Below are 16,774 nucleotides of genomic sequence, written 5' to 3' on the forward strand. Positions count from 1 at the left end.
TGCTCTTTTAGATTTATTTGTTTCATGTTCAGCTTCTTAATTTTGTGCCATTCTTATATTTTCAGAACTTGGAAGAAGGACACAGCTCAGCAGTGGCTGCTCACTACAATGAACTCCAGGAAGTTGGTTTGGAGAAGCGTAGCCAAAGTAGAATTTTTTACCTAAGAAATTTTAATAATTGGATGAAAAGTGTCCTGATTGGTGTGTTTGTTTTTTGATTTACAGTTTTGAATTTTTAATTTCAGCTTATGTTTCATTTTTTTCTCCCTAAGTGATTAATCATACACAAAGTGACAAAGTCTTTAGTTACTGTTCATTTAATCATCAAACCTTGGCTTTATAAAACTGGAGCCAAAACTGAAATTAGGCCTTTGAGATAAATTGTTTTCATATTTACTAATGGTTGACTATATAAGATATTAATTTTGAGTTATTTAGGTTTTCAGAAGGCAGTGTGCTTTTATATTTAGAATTAAGGTTACCTAGTGCTATTAAATAATCTGTTTTACTGTAGTAGTTTTGGAGCAATCCTATATTATTGAATGAAACATTTGGGTTCCATTAAGTTAAGAAGATGGGCAGTGGCATGATATTTTATCTCTGGGCCTTTAATGAGTTGGTAAAGGTCATCATTTGTATTGATTGTCCATTGAACTTGTTCTTTTCTTCTGGGGAGAAATAAAGTTTATTTTGAGGATTGATGAAGACATTCAGCTTTTTGGACATCATTTTTGTCTATGAAAACTCATTTTTGAATTTAAAATGGAAGTCAGTAGAGGAAATTTAATTCTGAAAATATTTATTGCTTTCTGTATCAAATATATTAGTGAGCCACTTACCTGAGATTAGAGGATTTATAAAAGCCAGTAAATGTTGAAGTTTTTCCCAAAAAGCTTTTTCAGTTTTGGTTTCTGTTTTGTTTTTTTAAAAGCCAGCCTCAGAAAAAGTGAGAATGCTTTCATAGTTAAACTGAAAAGAGTAAAGTGCCGTTTATGACTACTTTCTACTCGTTTTGACAATATTTTAGTAATTTTAAAAAATAAATTCTCCATCCTGAAAAGTGTTAGGAATGGGAACTAGACTCATTTCAGATACATTTTAATATTCTTCTTTCTCACTTTTGTTTTTAATGTTCGTGTTTTATTACAGAAATAAGGCTTATTTGACTGTGTTACTTGTCATCTAGGGTAAATGAATAAACTCTTTAAAAAAAGATTTTTTTTAGGGTTACTATTATGGCATTTTAAAATCTGTACTCATTAAGTAATCTTTGGACCCTATTCCTAATTTCTCAATTTTTTTCTTCCTTTCTTCATCATCCTTAGTAATGTAGATGACTTATTGAGTATTTTTCCTTAGGTGTCACTTACTCATTATTTATTCATTGAATAAATATTTTAACATTCAGTCGTATTTTTCACATCATTAGTTGTATTATTTTTATAAACAGGGAAATAGGTAGTTTTTATTATAAAAACACTATGTCAGGCAAAAATGTATCTCTCAGCATATTCCTGATGGTGGTTTCTTCTTCAGCTATTCCAGCAGCTTTCTCAATGGGCGCTTTGCTGTCTGTACCTGTCTTTCTGGTCTTGCTGTAATCGATGTGCTCTATGCCAGATTCCTTTGCTGTCTTTTTTTTTTGGTCTTCTCAGCACCCATTTTTTGCCATTCATTTTCTCTTCCTTGCTGTTTATAGCTAGTGATAGTTGAGTGTGATGCTTGAATGTGATAAAGGTAACTTAAATAATGTTTCATGAAGATTTCCCCTCATTAATCTTATTTTGTGGAAATAAAGAGGTTTTATCATTCTTGCTGTTTTCTACTGTTTGCATATTACATATTATGCTTTTTTTTTTAAGATTCAGAGCAGATAGGTAAATATTGAACACTTGTACATCTGTTGAAATCACTTAAAAATCCCATGGACGGTGAAAGCAGAAGTATTTATATAGAATATTCTAGCAGGCAAAATATTACATAGGAAGTAAAAAGCATTAAGCTCAGAATGTTAAAGATAGAGTAGATCTAGGATTCAGTATTTTATCCAGTGTTAGAATTGCTGAATATTTCATTGTCTTAAGAATATTAATATGCCTTTAACTGATATTTGAACCATTTGGCTATTGATGTAGGGGACCTACTAATATCATCCATTGATTATTAATGTGATTTGGTAGATTGAGATAAAAGATTCCATTTTTACTTCAGAGTTTTAAGAATTCTGATGACAGTAAAGAGGTTTATATAGTTTTTTGACTAGTTCTTGTGTTTCTTTTGGAGGTAAGCTTGGCATCTTTTATCAAAGTCACGCTCTCATGATCCCATAATTATTTTCATCTTATTAAGTGTATAAGAAGCCAAACACTTAGCTTTGGAAAGAGAACTACAACAAATTATGAATTAATTTTTCTCTTACCGGGAACAAGTGTTGGGTATTCTTGTATTAATTAGAATTTAAAATGTTTGCTATCGACCTGCCAAGATCATGCAGCTTTTCTATACTGTTAAACTTCTGTTTAATCAAATGAGAGAGACAAAATGTTTGCTATATAATGTTGAATCAAATTCTGAAAATAACCTTCAAAAACCTGTCTTAGTTTCTAACATAACAGAGACATATTCTTTCTTCTTTAATGCTGAAGAAGAGTCAAGTTAATTCTTAGTCAAATTTGAAATATTTCCCAAAGGTTATGAATTAATTACGTAAATGAATGTGTTTATATTACACATCATGCAGAAGTTAGTAGATTATTAAGGGTAACAGTTTATGCTTTAGTGAAAATGGAGAAGAGCATTAATTATAACTTATTTCTCTCTTTTAGGGGAATTTTTAGAAAAGGTGAGACAGAAAAAGAAACGTGACATCACTGTTTTGGACCTAGGATGTGGTAAAGGTGGAGATTTGCTCAAGTGGAAAAAAGGAAGAATTGACAAGCTAGTTTGTACTGGTAAGAGAGATAATGACATGGGAAAGAATGCTTTGTGGTCATCCAGGTAAATGGAAATGAGAAAGATCTATTATGGGCATAACACTGAAATACCGTGCCACGAGATGTCTGGGGGCTGCACATGAGACAGGTGTTTTTTAAACGAGGAATGCGAATTCACTGATGGTGTTAAGACCACAGATGATTGAAGTCATGTTGGACTCCATGTTTGAAGCACAAACTTGGAAAGGCTTCACTGGTCACAGATAGGACAGTTTCTTAAATTAAAAAAACAGTAATTATAGTGGATTGAAACACATGAAATAAAAGGGAAAAATCTCATTGTTCAGACTTGGAGGGAGCAAGGAAACTTACTCAGTTATTCTGAAATGTATAAACAAAGGCAGAGGGTATTTATCTTTTCTAACCCTATATGAACCATGCATAACCAAATGGTTGAAAAGACCAATTCCTGTTTATTGAAAAATCATGATGAATAAATTTTTCCACCCTTGATGAAATAATGGCTCTAAGCTGCAGTCATTAATAGCTGAAGCTATTAGGAGAAAAGATGAAAGGAACTTAACTGGATTAATCAAGCATCTGAACCTCCCAGTCAGTCTTAACCCGGATGAGGGGCAGGCAGACGACATGTTCCTTCCCGTCTGGAGTCATGGACACGCATGGCACTGCCTGTGGAGTCATGTTGCCTAAATCGGCACTTCTCACAGTTTCTGGTTTATGACCTCAGTACACTCTTAAAAATGATTAAGGACCTCAGAAAGCTTTTGTGCATGTAGTTAAAGCTATTGATTATGGAAATTAAAACCAACAATTTAAAAAATAGCTTTAATTTATTACAAATAAAATTTAGTGAGAAAACTAGCATTTTAAAAATATTTTTGCAATTTCTTTTAAAGTCTGTAATAATAAAAGACAGCTGAATTTGCACCCCTGTTTCTGCATCAGTATGTTGTGATGTGTTATTTGATGAGCAGTGAAATGGAATTATTTGATGGGAAGCTCCATTAAATCTATCTTGCACTTTGCCCTGTGAGGTTTTGTTCACTAAAATTATGCAAATCTTCTAAAAGTTGGCATCAAGAAATCACATTGGTTTAATATCACCATCAATCAGAAAAGTTTTTAATATTGGGACAATACCCAGCCCATCGTGATAGAAGCAGTCTTTTCAGAGCTGTAGTTTTCAGTTGAAAGCTCAGGTTTATCATTGGTAAGAAATACCATCTGTGGTTTTCACTTTTTTCATTTTGAAGAAAAGGTCTGCCAGATTACCAGGTCTGAATAACCAGTTTGTCTCTCTGTGGTTCTTCAAGTGAAAACAATTTTTGTATGAAACAATTGGCCAGTACAGCTCGCAAACAGTCACACCAGTCCTGTTCAGATAGACTTCGTTATGTAGCAGAAATGTTTTGAAGATTTTATAAGATTAATTTTTACTGCTTTATCACGAACATTCCTAAATGAAATTGGCTTCCCCCTTTCCCCTTTTTTTCTTTCTGAGCTGGTTTATAGCAGTGAAAAATATATCAAGAATTACCAGTATCATTGGTGCTCCTACCTTATATTCATGACACGGTATCAACTGTTATTTCTTTGTGTTAGTCACTCAGTCATGTCCGACTCTGCAACTCCATGGATTGCACCCCACCAGACCCCTCTTTCCATGGAATTCTCCAGACAAGAATATGGGAGTGGGTAACTATTCTCTTCTCCAGGGGATCTTCCTGACCCAGGGTTTGAATCTGGGTCTCCTGCACTGTAGCCAGATTCTTTACCACTGAACCACCAGACTAGTACTTAGACTGCAAGGAGATCAAACCAGTGAATTCTAAAGGAAGTCAACCCTGAATATTCATTGGAAGGACTGATGCTGAAGCTGAAGCTCCAACATTTTGGCCACCTGATGCAAAGAGCTGACTCATTGGAAAAGACTCTGATGCTGGGAAAGATTGAGGGCAAGAGGGGAAGGGGGCGACAGAGGATGAGATGGTTGGATAGCATCACTGACTCAGTGGATATGAATTTGAGCAAACTCCAGGAGATGGTGAAGGACAGGGAAGCCTGGTGTGTTGCAGTCCATGGGGTCGCAAACAGACAGGACTGAGCGACTGAACAGCAGCATCCACTGGTGCTTCTGTACCTGCAGTGCAAGTCTCAACACGGAAAAAAAGAAATAGCATTGAATTAGGAAAATATAAAGAGCTGAGTGTACAGAGTTAGGTTTTATAATTCAAATTGGAATCTAAACTTTCTGCTTTAAACTTTGAATAAGCATTTAAAAATCGTGATAGAACTTCTCTGTTGTCAGTACTTATTGAGAAAGTGTTTAATTCATTCTGAAAAATAGTGGTCATTTGCATTGGTACAGAAGACTTTCTTCTCCCTTGTTTTGAAGGAAATAGAACCTTTTTGCTTTTCTAAGGCTAGATTTCTTGCCAGAGTTTAACAGTTGAGATGAAATCTAAATTGTGCCAGTTTTGTGTTTCTTATGTAACTCTGTGGACCTCTGCTGACGTCACTGATGCCCCTTCCCCTTCCAGATATCGCTGATGTTTCTGTCAGACAGTGTCAGCAGCGGTATGAGGACATGAAAAATCGTTGTCGTGATAATGAGTATATTTTCAGTGCAGAATTTATAACTGCTGATTGTTCAAAGGTATGTGTTTTTTTAGAAGTATGTCTTTTTATATTTTTAGTTTTAATAAGTGATTTGTTTTAAAAATCAGCTCATTTTTTAAAAATGTGCTTTGAAACATTAAAATTCTTAGGACATGCATTTTTTATTTCAGCTAGAAATTCCATTAATGATACATTTCCTTAAATGACCCACCGAAAATTCTTCTGGTAATTTTTAGCTTTTAATACTTTTACTTTGGAAATAGTTTGTTGCTTTTCTGTTTGGACACTGTTTTCTCATATTTTGAAATAGATCTGCGCTTAGGTTTTGTTTACCCTGTAATTTGTTTGGCCAGCTTCTCAGCATGTCACAGTCTGGTGACACCTATTTCTGGATCTCTTTGACAGCTGAAGTTCAAGACTACAGAGGCACTTGAAATGCTGAAAATCTCCCCCTTGAACTTTATCTCTCTTTTCTGACTTGTTAGCTCTTTAAATTATTATAGATACCTTTAACTACACATTTTGTTGGCAGTTGTGAAGGTGGAAAGAGGTAATAGTATACTGCTAGAAAGTTAGAAACCTTTAAAAAACATTTTGCATTTTTCAGAATTTCCCAGGGAGTTCTCTGGCAGTCCGGTGATTAGGATTTGGCACTTTCACTGCTGTAGCCCAGGTTCAATCCCTGATTGGGGAATTAAGAGCCTGTTAGCTGCATGGCAAAACCTAAAAAATAAAAAAATGTCTCAAAGGCTGGCTTTGTGTTTTTCATAAACCCAAGTATATAGGTCAACATCATTTTACTTTAGTTTTCCAGTAAAGCCAATTAAAGAATCAATTCCTTTAAATGTCATGTTTGTTTGATGTATTTTTAGTATGATTCCAGAATCTCTAGTTTTTGAAATTACTCTGAAAGTGGGAATCAAATTCTCTTGAACCAGAAAGAACATTTTTATTATGATCCTTAAGATACATAATGATAGAGGACAGGTTGGTTGGAGGGCATGTCAACTTTTATTTTAGGGATCCTAATATTAGAAATTCACTAATTATGTTGCAGCCAACTTCAAAATCTTGACCCATTATAATTTGTCTCAGGAACTCCTGACTGATAAGTTTCGTGACCGAGAAATGTGCTTTGACATCTGCAGTTGTCAGTTTGTCTGTCATTACTCATTTGAGTCCTATGAGCAGGCTGACGTCATGCTCAGAAATGCGTGTGAAAGACTGAGCCCTGGAGGCTATTTTATTGGTACCACTCCCAATAGCTTTGAATTGATGTAAGTACTTTCATATATTGTGGTTTATAAAATATTAAAAATTAAGCTTATTTTAGAGCAGCAGATGTTTATCAGAAATAGAGTTCATAGAAGGGCTGAGCACTTTGATGATGTATTTGTGTAGTTAATTTGGTTTTAAGTTAAAAACTCAAACTTACAGATGAACCTTTAAAACATTTTTGTGTATTAGTTGGGGAGTGATGTTGCATTGAGCCAAAAAGCCAGAGGTGGTATTGCTAGATAAACTCCAGATCAGATGAGACTTAACCAGCTGTCATGATAATGAAGCCTACTTCTAGCATAATTTTGTTAGTGATATTGTTAATGATATTTTAGCATATTGCTTCTTAAAAGTAGCTCAGACCCACTTCACAGCTACAAATTGCATCATGTGTATTCCTCCCCATATTTAATCTGATCAAAATAAATTTGACCTAATAATAGATTTGACTTTTTTTGGGGGGGGGGATAACTTACAGAAGACGCCTTGAAGCTTCAGAAACAGAATCATTTGGAAATGAAATATATACTGTGAAATTTCAGAAGAAAGGAGATTATCCTTTATTTGGCTGCAAATATGACTTCAACTTGGAAGGTGTTGTGGATGTCCCTGAATTCTTGGTCTATTTTCCATTGCTAAATGAGTAAGAATGTCATTCATCTGTTACTATTCTCATTTGGGGGCTTCCCAGGTGGGTCTAGTGGTAAAGAACTCACCTGCCAATGCAGTAGATGTTAAAGTTGAGGGTTTGATCTCTGGGTCAGGAAGATTCCCCTGGAAGAGAGCATGGTAAGCTACTCCAGTGTTCTTGCCTGGAGAATCCCATGGACAGAGGAGCCTGGCAGACTACAGTCCATGGGGTCACAAAGAGTCAGACACGACTGAAGTGAGTTAGCACATAGCACATTCTCTTTTTGCGTAAGAATGAAGGTAAAGGGGGAAAAATCAGTATTTCTATTTGTCTCTTATTTTAAGTGGGATCTTAAGAAGTATAGCCTGAATAATGACAAAACTAAGACTCAACGGTTGGTGCCATAGGTCACTTACAGGCTTATTCATTTAGTTTCTTTTATTCCTGAAACTGTTTTATCCTGTAGGCAAGAAAAGGGGCCTGTTGCGTACAACTTGTGGCATGAAATAACTGACAACTAGAAATAGCAAAGATTTGTTTTTTTTTTGTTTTTATACTCAGCTTCTTCCCAAGGGCCTCAACTGGGCAGACTTGTTTTTGGTATTTTGTGATAAGAAATAGTAAAATGCTTAAGAGCATGTACTTGGAGTCAGACGTCTGGGTCAGAATCAAGACTCTGAAATGTTCCTAAGTGATGTGACTTAGGCAGGTTACATAACCGCTTGTGCCTCAGTCTCCTCATCTGGACCGTGAAATGATCATACTACCTACCTCATTACATTCTATGAGGACTAAACGAATTACTGTGTGAAAAGTGTTTAGAATGGAGCCTGGCACTTATTAATTACTATGTAGTTTTAGCTAGCATGATTAAAATAGCATTTTTTTTTCCCTTTTTTTTTTAGTTCTACCACTTTATTGCTACCAACCCATCTCCCTCCACCCTTGTGTACACATGCTCAGTCATGTAACCCCATGGACTGCAGCCCGCCAGGCTCCTCTGTCCATCGACTTTTCCAGGCAAGAATACTGGAGTGGGTTGCCATTTCCTTCTCCACAAAGATTTGTTTTTAAGTAACTACTGGTACTTGGGTAACTGAAATTAGTCGTCTCAAAGTAGGGATCCCCCTTTTGACACGAATAGGTATATTAAAAGTTGTTTTATATTTCACTATAGCTTATGAAACTATGACTCATGGCAGTGGTGATAGTAAAATCCTGATTCAGGAATGTATTCATGAACCTGAATTCCTGGGAGTCCTGGCAAACCATAGGCCCAGGGAAAGCTGAGGTTTCAGGCTATACAGGTAGGGCACCAAGGCATAATGAGACACCTTGGTCTTGGGGGTTTCCCGGAGAGGAGGTATGGAAGAGTCAAGTTATATGTGGGCCATGTCACAGCTGACCAAAGTGTATTTCCTTCTTTTTATTTTTTCTTCTTTTTAAAACAAAGCCTTCATTAACTGAGGAAAAGGATGAGCTTTATTCTTTTGCTTATTTTTAGATGGTGATTATTTATTTGAATTGTGTCTCAGTCAGCTTGTAAAATTATGGGTGTAGGAGTTTCAGGAGTTCTACAGTGTATAAAACTTTTAAAGAAAATGAAAATGAAGAAAATGAAAGAAAATAAGAAAATGAAGTAGCATGTGATTAAACATGGAAAATAGTATGCACAATTTATAAAATGAAAGTTAAAAAATTTGTATCACATTTTCCTTATAATTAGCAAACTTTGGGGAAATTAAAACGTTTTTAGTATGTTATTTTATATGTTTGGTATGTTAGCTTGGTGCTTTTGGTTGACAGTTGGTGATTTGAGTATACCCCAAAAGATAAAGAATGAAACAAAAGTGTTTGTTTTTTTTTTAAATGGCTAAGCAAACATTAGCAATCTTTTCTGTTTGTATTGTTAATGATGATAAACATATCAAGTAGTAAATTGTCACTTTAATTTTCAAATTTTTATAAATTATTTATTGAGATAGGTATTCGTTCAGAGAGATGATCTGAAAATGCATAGGGATCCAAGCTGCCTTTGCTGTCTTGTTAGCTTTCATATGCAGACCTATTCAAATCGGTCAGATTGAGTCTCTGTTCTTTGTAATTATATTTGTAGATGTAAAGCTCGGTTTCCCTTGTAAAGGTTTATTTTGGATATTTTTTGATAGAAAATGAATGCCTGGAATAGAAGAGGCTTTATATTGACTTGTGTTGTCTTCTCAAGGGGTCTGATGCAAGTGGCAGGGACTCCTGCTGTACACGCGGCCCTTGCGTGCAAAGCTGAACAGCCCTCTGATGTTCCCTTCACTCTGTCCCCTCATCCGTCACCTCAGGGGTCCCCTTTCAGGGTTTTTCCTCTTCCTCCTGTCCTCTTTTATCTGCTGCTTGAAATCATCCTCAGGTTCCCTTTTGTTGTCTACAGATGTGTAGTAATCTGCTTTGGCAATTGAGGTGGGAAAGATAGACCTAATTAGACTTGAGGAAGCCACTGGGAGAAAGTGACATCTAAGGGAGAAAGTGATATCTAACTCAACATCTAAAGGGTGTCTAGTTGGCCAGTTTTGCCCTAAGTGTGCTGGGGAGCCATCGAGGGTTTTAAAAGGACATGACCTGTGCGCTTATGAAGCATCATCTGACTGCAGTTGGAAAATTGGTTGAGGGAGAGTAAGAATAAAAGCAGGGAAACAAGCAAACGAAGTGGTACCACATTGAATGGTGGTGGTGAAAGAGCAGGCTGGTGGCCAGTGTCGGGACTGGAAGTGGGCCTGTTCCAAGTACGTTTTGCAGGTTAATGGAGAGGATGCAGTGGCGTGCTGAACGCTGGGCACAGGGTGGGCTGGCAAGGAGCATTAGATGGTTTACTGAAATAGCAAAGACTGGCAGGAGAACAGGCTGGTGGGATTCAGCCCTGCACGCCTGGGATCATCCTGGTGGAGATTTCTAGAGAACATGGAGTGAATGTGACAAAAGCCAGGACTGAGCTGCCACCGCTGCTGGCAAGCTGTGTACATCAGGGAGTGACATTGAGCAGGGATCTGGGCCACTGTCTTCAGAACCGTGACATCCAGAATTTGGGAAGAGACCTGTAGAAAACATACTGTGGAGACGCAGTTCAAGATGTAGGATAAAAATTAATAGTTTGTCTTGCCAGGGAATCCAGTAGATGAAAGGGAATATTTTCATTTCACTTCCTGGCCTGTTTGTTAGGTTACTGGAGTTCCCTGTGACCCAGGGAGATCTAACTGCATGTTTCCTTCAGGTCACTAGGGTGTTGCCCTTCACTTATTTTGCATGGTCCTCTTGTGAATTTGTAAGGTTTTTAGTTAAGCCCAGAAGATGTTACTGTTGCGTAAAGAATTACAAATATTTTGGAAGCCTTTTCATGAAAGAATCTTTTTTGGACAGAATGGCAAAGAAGTACAATATGAAATTAGTCTACAAAAAAACATTTCTGGAGTTCTATGAGGAAAAGATTAAGAACAATGAAAATAAAATGCTGTTAAAACGAATGCAGGCCCTGGAGGTGAGTATTTAGAAATTGTATAAAAATCGCAGGTTATCACAGACTTGTTTGGTTGTTTCTGAGATTCCTTTCAAGGCCATGGACACACTCAGTATTTATATAAATTGCACAGATAACTGGTGCCAGTGCTAGACTGTTCAGCACCTAGGACAGAGCTTTAACACTGGCTGTCAGGACTGTCGGCATTTGGGGCTGCTCTGTATCTGAAGCATGAATTTTTTTTTTTATTTTTTATTTTTTTTTTTATTAGTTGGAGGCTAATTACTTCACAACATTTCAGTGGGTTTTGTCATACATTGATATGAATCAGCCATAGATTTACACGTATTCCCCATCCCGATCCCCCCTCCCACCTCCCTCTCCACCCGATTCCTCTGGGTCTTCCCAGTGCACCAGGCCCGAGCACTTGTCTCATGAAGCATGAATTTTTACACTACAGGAATAAGCAAATTTATTTTTCATTGGCAAAAATGTGTTGATTGTAATGGTTCCAAAATGGTTTTTTGATTAATAAAGATGTGTTTGAGCCTAGTTATAATGATTTAAAATTCACGGTCTGAAACTGCAATTACGTTTGCACCAACCTAATACTTAAAATGGATTAAAAATAATGCTTGAAGTAATTTGAATATCAGAAATTTGGTCACCATATCTTTAAAAACACAGCATTTTTTTGAGACCCTTCTCCATATTCTTTGTAATTGTGGAGACGATCTATATTGGAGGCTAGATGTTTTCCTTCTCTTCTGAAACTCCCAAGGTTCTGTTGACTGAACATTTTATTTGTATTATTTCCAGTTGCCGTTCGTACTTCCGTGGCAGTTAAGTCACTGTAACATTCAGATGAATGTTTAACTCTTCTGTTGATAACTTCCTTCAGAGTTGAGTTGTGGCAGGAAAAACCTTTGCCCGGGAGTCACGGAGATACAGGTGTTTGCTGCCAAGTGGTCTTGGTGGCAGTTCAGGACACATTCAGTCCCTCTGTGACACTCTGTAATTGTAGGTGCTCCGGCCGTGCTCGTTGTTGACCACAGCAGCTGCTTTGTTCAGAGAGGATTCCCTCCATTCCTTTTTTTTATATTTCAAAAGTATGTGTAGTTTTTATTTCTGAAGTAATACTTAAAGATTATTATCTCATTTCAGTGATTTAGGGTGTATCATTCTGAATTATAAATTTCAATGTAACGACTCAACTAGGAATTTCCCTTGATTCCTTAGCCATATCCTGCAAACGAGAATTCCAGACTTGCCTCTGAGAAGGTGGGTGACTATGAACATGCCGTGAAGTACATGAAGAACGGTCAAGTGAAGCTACCTTTGGTAAGGTTTCATTCTTTAACAAGTCTTATAGAAAAATGGAAACTTAAATTATTTCACTGGTTTACAATACTTGGGTTCACTGACTTATAAATCAGATATACTTTAGCCTGTTTCTCCTAAGTTATGACTTTATAATTGTAGAATACTGAATAAAATGTACTTTAATGCTGAGAAATGTGGTGCAGTATTTGAGAGAGTAAGGATGGGAGGAATGTTCTTGGCTTGGCTTGAGAGTTCTCTTGCTGTATCATTGTATCTTAGCCTGGACACTTCTGACTAGCAGTGTTCCATAGATATAATTCAGGGGCTTGAACTTAGATGGGGAAAAATTACATCTTCACAGACTTCTATGTGGAAGTTCACATTTTCCTTAATTATGAATGCTCCACAACCATAGTGGTATTACTAGTTGTAGCTGTGACTTTGTTATCAATAGAAATTATAGATATTTGTGTAACACATTTTTGCTGACATCTTATAGTATTGATGTTTATTTATCACTTCTTCAATATTTATCACTTCTTCATTTCCTTAGTTATTAGACTTGTCACTGTATCTTGTTACTCAGTGTCTTTGCAAAATAGCAAGTATGTTACTAAATGCAGTTTATTTCCTTTGTATGGTAGATACTTTGTGATTTCCTTTGTAAAAACACAAAAGTCCTATTCCCTCCTGCAGTATTATTTGATGTTTCAAGATAGGCCTTTTATCTCCCAAGTTAAAAATGTAAGCTCAGTACTTTTTCCAGTTACAAATGAATACCCTGTTTATGCAGATTCACCCTTTGATTGAGAATCAGTGGTTTAGAGAATTGGCAGGAGCACAAAAGTGATAAGAAGATGGCATTAAGAGTTAATCTCATTGATTTATTTTATATTCAGATCACAGAAATATTAACAGTAAATTGTATGTATATTTATAATGAAGTTAGGGTTTTGGGGCACCTCTGACCATTATTGAAAAATAAGTAGACGTGTACTTCTATATTCAATCTGAAATTTTCTTCCTTATTTTTTTAAATTTTAGGGGACCTTAAGTAAATCAGAATGGGAAGCTACAAGTGAGTATATCGTCAGTGTAGATTTACTGACATTTGCAAAGATTGCTTCAAAGTGATTGTTAAAATTGGAAGACTTTAGAAATTTTTCTGACACAGATTGTGAGGGGATGATTGTGTTCACACAAAATTCCTATAAATGTTTAGTTCCCCTTGTCTTGCAAGGCTGTTCAGTGCCAAAAGAAAGCATATGCAGGGTGTTCCTTAACGTAAACTTTGAGCGTTCTTAAATATTTCCATTGTCTGCTCGTTACTGCAAAGCCATCTGTATTTTACATCTTTACCTCACATTTCTGTTGGGAATTTTGGCTTATGGACCACTTCCTTGTGTTTCACTTTTTTGTGGCCTCTCTGATGTTGACAGTGAAGGCTTAGTAAATGCTAAGATGTTCAGTTAAGCAGCACTGAGCAGGATGTCTCGGAGGATGTGCGGTTGGGAACAACCATGATGTGGAGGCATTCTGGAGTGAGGCACTCGTCTCTGGATGAGCAGTTAGAGCCCAGCCAGTTCTCAAGGTCCCAGAGCCTCCCTGCCGGAGTGATGGTGGTGCTGCATATGGTCACCCTGAGGACTTAGAAGGTAGTTCCCATTCTTCGCTTATGTATTTGTTGATTATATTGAAGAGAAAATCAGAGGTAATCAGAGATGAATACTTTGAATATTGAGTTACATAAAGATCTATGAAAGGGCTTTGGGGGATACAAAAAAAATTACTACCTCTCTGCTGCACAGTGGAAGAAACATAAATAAGTGACTTCTAGGCAAATTGTTCCACACACTGAAGTTCCTATAATGAGGAAAACAGATGAAGGAGTGCTCAGTGAAAACTATAGAAATTGGAAAATAATAACAGATGGTGTTATGGAATGTTTAGCCTGGGCCTGGTCGCTGTTGGAAGCTTTCATGTGTTATGCCTCATTCCATCCTCACAGCTTCATGAGTAGACTACTGTTAATCATGTCTTCTTTTCACAGATAATCAGGCAGATAGCTTGGCTAAGGTCAGAGAGCTAATCCAGGTGCTTCACACTCGCAGCCTTCGCCTCACAGAAGCCCACGTGAAAGGAAGAGTGTTGAGACTTGCTGAATGGAAAGAAAGGAAAAGGGAAGACAAGGGCTAACACTTTGAGCTTGTTTGTCTCAGAATATTGTTTCCTGTAGTAGAAATGGGATTGGAAGACATTAGAGACATCATCTCTGTTGAATGTGGGAATGTGTGCAGAAACGGACACATTTCTTTGGCTTCCCTGGAGTGCAGATTCGCAGCTGCCTTAGCTGGCCTGTCACTGCCAAAGGGCGGTACAGCAGGATAACCTTGGGCAAAGGTCGTGGTGGTGGTGCTGGCTGCAGATCAGGACTGTTTTTTTATACTAAATGTGGACTTTAGTGATACTATGCAGATGAATTAGATGCCTCCAGACAGTTGAAGAAGATGGGGGTTAGAGATGAGAAGAGCAATAAGAAAGGAGCAGTGGCCACAGGGCAGCCAGGATCAGCGTGTCAGGGCCGTCCTGTCTGTAACGAGTTACACTCTTACAACCTAGAGGGCTTTGGGTTGTGCCACAGTCTGAGAAGCTGTATTTTAAACTCCTACTGATCTAATCATTGAGCTCGTATTTCCAGAGCTTGCTATTCCTCTAGAAGATGCTTTAAATGTGTTGCTGACAAATCAGAAGTGGTTCAGGTTTTGTTTGTTTAAATCCCAATTGAAATGCTGGCACAGAAGGCATTTTATATATAATTAGTGAGACTTCCAGAATTTTTGAGTTAGAAAAGAGAGAAAGTTACTCATTGCTGATCTGAAATCGGGCATTAGTTTTCAGTGACCCTACGTCAGAGCAGCTCAGGACTGCCAGATTACCTGCAGTAGGTGCAGAAGTGTTTGGGCTGGGTTTGGCAGGGTTGGTTGTAGAGAGAACACTTGGAGTGCAGGGCAGGCTCTGATGCTGAACTGTCCTGAGCCTCAGGACTTGCTCGTGAGAGCTTTAGGTTGCTCCGCTATCTGACCCTCTAGAGGAATTTACAGTGTTGATGATCACTCTGCCTGTTTTCTGCCAGTCTGTCTGCTTTGCTGCCAGCCATCTTTCATTTCTCCTAAAAGGCTCGGGAGGTAGTAGATGAGGAGTAAAGAGCAGCATGGGTCAGAGAGACTGTTATGGGAGACTGCATTGGTGCTTCTGTGCAGACTGGATTGGGGGGCAGAGAGCTTGAGGATTGGGAGGCCCTTACTTGGTCTGCCATCCTTCATCTGTCACCTGTTCCACAGTTGACCCAAGGGGCAAGGCTTCCTTGTCACATGGCTTCTTATCTTGACTTGCTGGTTGAATGTCCTAGTGAACATCCTGAACATTCTTGTGATATCGAGACTTTGTCATCTCTGTTGTTTTCATAACTGTAACGTCTGTCAGTCTCTTAGAAGAAGATACGTTTGAACCTCAGTGATTCAGGATGAGGAGCTACAGGTGCATTTGGATGTCTGAGTGAACGCATGTGGAGCAGGAGGCCTGGTTTCAGGGAGCATGCTCTTGAGGCTGGGTGTGTCTCTTCACGGGTCGTGAGTCATCAGGTAGCCTTGGCCCACTTTTTTTTACCATGCCCTTAGCACTGCAGCTGAGTAATTGGATGAACTTCAATGTACACGTTATATTCCTTTACAGTTTTTTTTAGGGTTCACCTACCCCCAAGTAGCAAACTTAAGAGTACCCCTGCACTCACAGTAGTGTAGTTATTCCAGGTAAAAATAATTAAATCATAAAGTTTCCAGTTTTCATTTTATACTTTTTTCTCCTCAAACTGTCAGTAGGGATTTTAGAGCTGTTAAGTTGGATTACTCCATGGCTTTGATGTCAGAGTATTACAGTAGGTGGATATTTGTTTTCACATAAATAGATATGATCTTGTATCTACCTAACTATGACTCACAATTATTGAAGAACTCTTAGAAATAAATAATGGAACTTTCTTTCAAAAGCTGCTTGAGAATTTTCACCAAATTATGAATGAGACCAAGACTGTTGCCCTGAGGATATGAGAAACCAACCTCTAATTTTATTTGTTTTCTTTTTAGGTATTTACTTGGTTTTTGCATTTGAGAAGCAGCAATGAGCACATCACACGTGCAGTGGCACCAAAACAACTGTGTTCTGTCTTATACAGATTTGAACGGTCTACCTTCCATAGATCTGACACCCTTATTAAATGTAACTATTCTCAGTGGGCAGGATGCTGCTGGAAACGTCAGTGTATAAATGGAACTTTTGCTGTCTGTGACAGATGAACTTTGTGTGTGTATATAAGAATGAGATGGGACCTTTGTCTTTAAAAATCTATTTTTAACGTTCTAAGAATTCCATTTGCTTCCACTCCCGTAGCTCATAAAAATTATAAAATGA

At 37.5% G+C, this 16,774-nt stretch overlaps 1 protein-coding gene across 3 annotated transcripts in view; it reads left to right on the forward strand.

The window, feature by feature from the left end:
• The window catches only part of RNMT (RNA guanine-7 methyltransferase), a 30,191-nt gene extending 13,417 nt beyond the window's left edge, over positions 1–16,774 (forward strand). For all 3 annotated transcript variants that reach the window (XM_043888913.1, XM_043888912.1, XM_043888914.1), the window contains exons 3-11: positions 66–201; positions 2,826–2,951; positions 5,495–5,610; positions 6,669–6,850; positions 7,330–7,494; positions 10,888–11,005; positions 12,224–12,325; positions 13,352–13,385; positions 16,450–16,774. In XM_043888913.1, coding sequence (XP_043744848.1) covers positions 66–201; positions 2,826–2,951; positions 5,495–5,610; positions 6,669–6,850; positions 7,330–7,494; positions 10,888–11,005; positions 12,224–12,325; positions 13,352–13,385; positions 16,450–16,487 — 1,017 coding nt within the window. In that variant the 3' untranslated portion in view covers positions 16,488–16,774. The remainder of the gene's footprint in view (positions 1–65; positions 202–2,825; positions 2,952–5,494; positions 5,611–6,668; positions 6,851–7,329; positions 7,495–10,887; positions 11,006–12,223; positions 12,326–13,351; positions 13,386–16,449) is intronic.

Source organism: Cervus elaphus, chromosome 27 (genome assembly GCF_910594005.1).
Source record: "Cervus elaphus chromosome 27, mCerEla1.1, whole genome shotgun sequence".
Classification (NCBI taxonomy): domain Eukaryota; kingdom Metazoa; phylum Chordata; class Mammalia; order Artiodactyla; family Cervidae; genus Cervus; species Cervus elaphus.